This window comes from Myotis brandtii, unplaced genomic scaffold (assembly GCF_000412655.1).
Source record: "Myotis brandtii unplaced genomic scaffold, ASM41265v1 scaffold320, whole genome shotgun sequence".
In the NCBI taxonomy this organism is placed as follows: domain Eukaryota; kingdom Metazoa; phylum Chordata; class Mammalia; order Chiroptera; family Vespertilionidae; genus Myotis; species Myotis brandtii.
The window spans coordinates 1,452,319-1,459,706 of record NW_005362270.1 but is presented as its reverse complement, the minus strand read 5'-3'; the positions used below and the strand labels follow the sequence as shown (position 1 = coordinate 1,459,706).

The 7,388-nt window shown below is 41.0% G+C and overlaps 1 protein-coding gene across 1 annotated transcript in view; it reads right to left on the bottom strand.

The window, feature by feature from the left end:
* Positions 1-1,344: 1,344 nt before the first annotated feature.
* Positions 1,345-7,388, bottom strand: part of SEC61B (Sec61 translocon beta subunit) — a 6,509-nt gene continuing 465 nt past the window's right edge. Inside the window, exons 2-4 of the mRNA XM_005870652.2 lie at positions 7,273-7,370; positions 3,837-3,938; positions 1,345-1,626 (exon numbers count right to left, since the gene is read on the bottom strand). Of these exons, the coding sequence (XP_005870714.1) occupies positions 1,539-1,626; positions 3,837-3,938; positions 7,273-7,370 (288 nt within the window). The 3' untranslated portion in view covers positions 1,345-1,538. The remainder of the gene's footprint in view (positions 1,627-3,836; positions 3,939-7,272; positions 7,371-7,388) is intronic.

The following is a 7,388-nucleotide window of genomic DNA, read 5'->3' as shown; positions in this document are numbered from 1 at the left end:
AATCCATTATAGATACCATAATCTTTAATTTCTTCAAAATGAAATTAAGACATTGTCCCCTGAATTTCAAAATGAAGATACCCATTTCACACAATAAGCAATTCCCGGGATCCCAGAGGACCAATTTTTCATCATTTTCTCCCAATAATTTCCCATTTTTTAGTATTTACAAGAGCATGCTTACCCATATATTGCCCTAAGAAATCTTTTTTAAAGATATATACTTTCAACATTTAATTTGGTATTCTGGACCTAAATTGACTTTATAGCCAGGAGTTAAGAAAAACACTTATAAAACAGCTTAACTGTTCTAGGAGTTCTTTTTAAAGCTTCATTTATGAGAAAGTCATTGTTAAAATTATCTGATTCTTAACTAATACACCTCTTTTTTTTTTATTGATTTTTTACAGAGATGAAGGGAGAGGGATAGAGAGTTAGAAACATCGATGAGAGAGAAACATCGATCAGCTGCCTCCTGCACATTCCCTACTGGGTATGTGCCCGCAACCAAGGTACATGCCCTTGACTGGAATTGAACCCAGGACCTTTCAGTCCGCAGGCCAATACTCTATCCACTGAGCCAAACCAGCTAGGGCACTAATACACCTCTTTATCATGTTGTGATTCTGCTGGACAACTAAGGGGATTTCACAGGGATATCTTACTCCTTAGAAAATCTGGCTTATATCCTAGACTCCTGAAGTATGCACCTGTAAGCTATTCTTGGTATTTCCTAGGGTCTACCAGAAACTGAATGCTTATTCCCAGAATGGCAACATAAGCTAAGTGAAACTTCAATTTTTTTAATTTTTTGTTTGGAATTGTATCAACTCAGTTTGGAAATGCTGATACCCAGTCTAATTAGAGAAGTCTTTAATTTTCACAATGAAAACAAAATTTTATTTGAAAAATCCAACTTATCAAATGAATTCTTCAAAATAGGTTTAGCGACAAGTGATAGATGGAAACTCCTGATCTATACTCACAAAATATAAAACTGGGAGAGAGTTCTTAATTCATAGGTTTTAGAGACAAAGAAAAGAATAAGCACACATTTCTGATTTCTATGACTATTCCTCTGGGTACCAGCTGCCTTTGAATATAGATCTGCCTGAGGCAGTCATAGGCACACTCCTTAAAAACCACGGAACGCTCAAAATGACGATCACCAGGACAGAAATACCTAGAAGAAAACAAGCCAAGGCCAATTACAGGACCTTGGATTTGAACTACATGGTCATGTAAGGACCTGTCAATCCCACAAAGAAAACAAGCTCCAAAAGACGTGTTTTCTACATATTTACTTGTAATTGAAAGGCAGAGAGATTAAAGGATCAGACTTGGTATAAATGAATTAAAAAGTTTATTAGCCATAGAAAAAAAATTGATCCTTAAAATCAATTCTCGTTAAGTTCCCTGTAAAACAGTAAGCTTACAGAAAATTTCTTTCTCATGAACAGAAAATCACTATGCTTTTGGTCCAAGATATATTGATTTTTTTTTCTCCTTCTTCAGATGACAGATGGATGTAGCCAAATCTATGAACGAGTGTACTTGCCCCAAATGTGCAACATAAATACAGAAGCGATGAACAGAAGACTCATAACCAATACTGGAACAGGGCCACTGAAAAGAAAGAAGAAAAGGCATGCTTACTTTTAGTAATAATACATCACCATATTCCTTTTTCTTTTTTATTTTTTTTAATCCTCACCCAAGGAGTGAGGATATTTTTTCCATTGATTTCTAGAGAGAGTGGAAGGGATGGGGGGAGAGGTGTGGCGTCAGCATTGTGGTTAGTTAGATAGGAGAAATCCTTCTCTTCTAGTAAAACATACTAAAATTATACAAGTAAAATGATCTGATGTCTTAGAGATACTAGTCTCTCTAATTTCATGTATTTGGTATTTTCCATAATAAAAATAAAAACTTCTCCAAACTTTTTAAGTACAAATGATCCAATTATAAAACTATTATTTCGAAGTAAGATTTACTTAGACAACCTTCACTGTTTAAGGCAGTGGAGTAAGAGTCCACTAGTGAACAATAAACAATGCACAGAGATCAATGTCCTTGCTACACTATTTTGTTCTTCCAAAATTTGTACAATTATAGGAGTAAACAAATTTAAAAACACATGGGAAGAGAATGTTACCATACTGCACTCAATCACAGCCCCTATTTTAAAGCAATGTTAGCATATCATCAGCCATAGAGCACAAAGCTGAGAGTGGAGCTCTCAGAGTCCAAGTGCCAGAGTTTGCAAACCCACTCCGTCCTTTATGAGTTGTGACTGTGCCCCATTACCTATCTTCTCCAAGCCTGTTTCCTCATCTGTAAAGTAGGGACAATCACAGTACCTCTCTCATATGGTTACTGAGGTATTAAGTAAATTAATACACATGGATTATCAAGTTTATAATAAGCTCACCAGAAATGCTACTATTATTCAAAAAAAAAAATTCTAAGATCCTACAAGAGCCAACAAACTCTAAGATGTTACTTGACTGCTCCAAGATGTGGATTTGTGAATACGAATTCCCAATTGCGTCCTTTTACCATCTTTCTGGTGGGATGAGACTGTACTTTACAACACTTCAAGGAACAGTTTCTAGCAATTCCTGGGAGTACTCAAGCAGTAGCAACAAGCAAGCCTGGCTGCACAATAGCAGAAAGCCCAGAGCCAGCACAAGCCAGAATCACCCACAGGAGAAAAGCTTTTACCACCTTCTTAAGAAGGGTTTCAAGGAGTCTCCTGGATACCCTAAAGAGCAAGGGGCTTCAAAATTCCTCTCTGAAATACTCAGAAAAATTACCTTTAACAAAGACCAAAAGGTTGTCTGAATACAGCCAACTCATATATCCCCAACCCCAAGAAGTACTTCCTGAATACATTCTCACCTTACCATACAAGTCTTTAAATTTGTGATCCAAGCCAAGCTACTGGTCAAGTTAAACTAATCCAAATAAATCTAATTTTGTCTCTTTTCTTCCAGACAGACATATGGATTGTCTCTTTTCTACCAGATAGACATATGGAGCACAGGATTGAACATTCTAGATTATCTGGTTCCGGCTCTTGCTAGAACATAACTTTGCCTCTCTAAACTTGAGCTTCTGAACCTGCAGTGTTCCTATTCCTCATCCACTGGCTGAGTCAGGAAGCAGCTGTAAGCAGTGGTGTCCTAGGGCCTACATGATCAGAAACCTGTGGGATTAGGTCTGCCACACAGTACCAGAAACCCTGGAAAGTGAGGTGAGCAAGGCATGGAACAGGGGTCCCCCAGGTGCCCATTTCCCATCACCTAATGAGCACTCTCAGGCCTTAAGAACTTGGAAAGTGCTATGTTCACCCCAAGGTCTACTCACCACTCACAAAAGGCAAAAAGGCCAAAGAACTTTCGTTAACACAGCCTAATGCAGAAACGTCTATTAGCTGCAATAATATCAGCTTATGGTTCCAGGAAAGCTTTGAAAAACCACCCAACTCATATTCAATGGGTTACTCCTCTTTCTCAGTGTCGGACAACCAAAAAATAACAATTTCATCTAATTAAGCAGTTTTTCCTCCAGTTCTCTCTGTTTCCATTGTTTATTCTGGCTTAGCTACATGAAGATTTTCCCTTGCTTTCATGCAATCCATGAAGAGATATCATTCCAGGCCCTATATATTAATTGGCTGATATACAGACAAACCAAACCCGGTCCACCTGGCCCAAACGAAGCTGTGTGTACTGTAAATTCATCAAAGCCAGCACCACTGGTGGCGGAGAGACAGTGCTGCCCATCAGCCTGTGACACCTGACAGGAACACAAGGTCTGCTCCCAAGACTTACACTTTGAGGCCAGGGGAGTCTTCCGTGTAGAACCGCCACATCCCCCCAGTGCCTGCTGAGGTCGTGCGGCCCGCGCTCCTTGTTCCACAGCTGGCATTTTTCCTGTTAAGAGAGAAAATGTTACAAACAGTCTTTTTTGGGGGGAACCCTTTTAATGGCATTATAACATATGCTACCATTACATTGTTAAAGAACCAAAATAAGAAGAAAAAAAAAACACATTTTCTTTTGTGAGTATACCTCTAATTCTTGTTTTCACCCCATGGGTCATGATAACTACCATGAATTAAGTACCTGCTACCATTACATTGTTAAAGAACCAAAATAAGAAGAAGAAAAAACACATTTTCTTTTGTGAGTATACCCCTAATTCTTGTTTTCACCCCACGAGTCATGATAACTACCATGAATTGAGTACCTGCCACATGCTAATGCACACACTAACCCTGGAAAGCAGTTACCAGTTCTGTTTTATAAGAGGAAAATGAGGCTCAGAAAAGGTTAAGCCAAGTGCCTACCTAAGACCACACGGCCAGCAGGTGGCCGAGCTGAGCTGAGGACCCAGTTCTGACTCCAGAGCCCATCCTCTTGCCCAACCATATGGCACCTCATTTGGACAACGTACTTGTTTCTCTTCTCATGCATTTTTGTGAAGCCAAGTAACAAAACTCTGCTCTAAAATGTCCGGAATTTACATACAATCAACCTTTGAACAACATGGGTTTAAACTGTACTGTGTGGATCCACTTAAACGAGGTTTTTTCCCCCAATACCATAAATGTATTTTCTCTTCTTTATGATTTTTTAAATAATATTTTCTTTCTTCTAGCTTGCTTTATTGTAAGAATACAGTATATAACATAACAACATACAAAATATGTGTTAATCAGCTGTTTATGTTATCAATACGGCTTCCGGCCAACAGTAAGCTATTACTAGTAGTTAAGTTTTTGGGGGAGTCAAAATTATACGTGGATTTTTGACTGCAGGGGAAAGGGGAATGTCCCTAACATCCATGTTGTTCAAGGGTCAACTGTAATCTGACTTAAATTACCTTAAAATGTTTTAAAATTACTGTATTTGTTATGAAAGAGACAAAAATATTAAGCTGTAATTATAATCCAGGTCCCAAAATGGAACATATATTTTACCAAAAAAATCATTTTGTAGTCTGTTTTCACTATTTTGATATGCCATAAATCTTGGACAGAGGTAGGATATGAAAAAATGGAGAAAACACCCAACTAGAACTTGTCCTTCACAGGAGACCAAGGCTGGTGAGATGAGCTGTGATGGAGGCAGCCCTCGCATACAGAAGGCGCTGGACAGCACTGACACAAGCACTGCCACCAACAGGGGGGAAACCTTTTCCCTCCTCTCAGTCACTGGAGAAGCCCACCCAACAACCGCCCTTCCACCGAGCACGGCTCCCCCACTCCTCCTCTCCCCGTGCTGGAGTGCTACAGTGCGAGCGTAAGCAGGAAGCATGAGAAGTCAGAAGACATCTTCTTCAGCCCACTCCTAAGAAATCCTCGGGAAGGAAAGGAAGAGAGGGGAAGCCTGCCCCTATCATTAACCAAATCCCAGCACACCCTTCCGTAAAATCCCATCCCCGTTATCTGTGGGCTACTGATTCTAAATTTCTGAAAAGGAAAGCTTGTTTAGGATCTCCCACATAGAGAGAAAACAGTAGTGAAAACCTTATCCCTACCATCTCTTTACTAGGTGTACCGGTTAATAATGCGGATTTTTTCAATAGATGGAGTTACACAGATGTTCATATATATGCGATTTGATATGTATGCTATTTTGTTGTATTGCTCCTTCAGGTTACCACTTGTCCCAATCGATGGCCCACGCACTTTCTGAGCAGCACTTCAAAACGTACGAAGAAGTGGAAAATTAGGTCTCTGAATGGTTTGCCTCAAAACAAGAAAAGTTCTATTGGGACAGTATCTACAAATTACCTGAAAGATGGGGGAAATGTGTAGCTGGCGATGGACATTACTTTCAATAAAAAGCATTTTTTATGTTTCTCTTGAAATTATCGTGTTTTCTTTGATTACAAAATCTGCATTATTACGGTTAATGCGTAACCGGCTAACAATGCGGATTAACTATTAACTGGTTAACAGTTCGGATTAACCGGTTAATAATACGGATTTTATAATCCAAAGAAAACAACAACAATTTCAAGAGAAACATCACAGTGATATCAGAACTTTCAATGAGCTGAAATCCGTCTCTGCTAAGTTCACATTATTAGTTTTACATGTACCTACTATAGCCAACAAGAAAAATCTCATCACTCTTCACATCCTTATGAATCATTTTCTTGTATCCCTTCAAGGTGTTTCCCTCTCTACATAAAACCCCACTAGCTCCTTCGAATATCTGAAGACAACAGGGTTGCTTGATTCCTTCCTTCATTGATCACTTATTGTGTAACATCTCACATAGAATAGACTGAACTTGGGCAGTTTCTTTCAAAGTTTAATATGGAGCAAATGTTATTGCCACGATATGAACGAAATGCTTTGGGAGCAAGAGGGAGGAGTAATAGCTACTGCTACTTTTGGAGTCAGGGAAGGCCTCCAAAAACCTCTGAGCTTAGTCCTAGGAGAATAAACAGAAGCTGTGTGGGGGGAGAGGAAGGGAGGTTCAGAAAACAGTAATAGGTTGACTATTGCTGGATCCCAGGAGCCAGGGAGAAGGGAAGCTGATGGACAGGAAAAAAAAAAAGTCACCAAGAACCTTGCTATCCGCCCCCCCTCACCCTTTTTTTGTTCAGCAAAAAGCAACTAACAGAGAAACTAAGCAGAAGAGTGACAGAACCAGAGCACACGAGGGACTGGAGTGGAAGGGCCTGGAGGGTAGAAGAGTAGAAAATGCAAAAGTCTAGACAAGAAGCTGACAGCTAAATCGGGGCGGTAGGAAGAGAGACGCAAAGAAGTGATGAGCAGCAGGTTTTTGCGTATAATTTAAAGTCTGACAAACGACTGGACAGGGACAGAGCCTAAGAAAAAACCCAAGATGACGCTGAAGTTCTGGCTCTGGGTGAAGGCAGAGCCACATGTACCCGTAAGTTAAGCAACGTGCCTGGGGAGTGGGGGGCTGGGATGACCGGGGACAATGAGTTGGACAAATCCTGTTAAACTGACGGAAATGTGAGTGCAAAGCTCAGGTCCAGAGTCAGTTCAATGACACCCGTTTTCTCCACGTTGTCTCTGTCCGTGTTTAACTGTGCAATGAGAATAAAATGTCACCTCCCTCTCTAGACACAAAGACCCAAAGACCGCTGCTCCCACGGCCACGTCACCGGGGGCCCGCTTTGTCCTCGTGAACCTTAACATTCTGGGTGACCTTCTCAGGACCAGCGGGTTCTTGGGTCCCCTTCCTCCCGGCCCACAGCCAAGGGGGTCCCCGGGATCCTTACCTCTGCCGGACCGTGCTACCTGCCGCCCGGGCGGCCACCGCTTTACTGGGGGAGCGTCCTGAGGAGCCCACGTTGGTGCCACTGGGGGTCGGGCCAGGCTGCGGAGGGCGACAAGG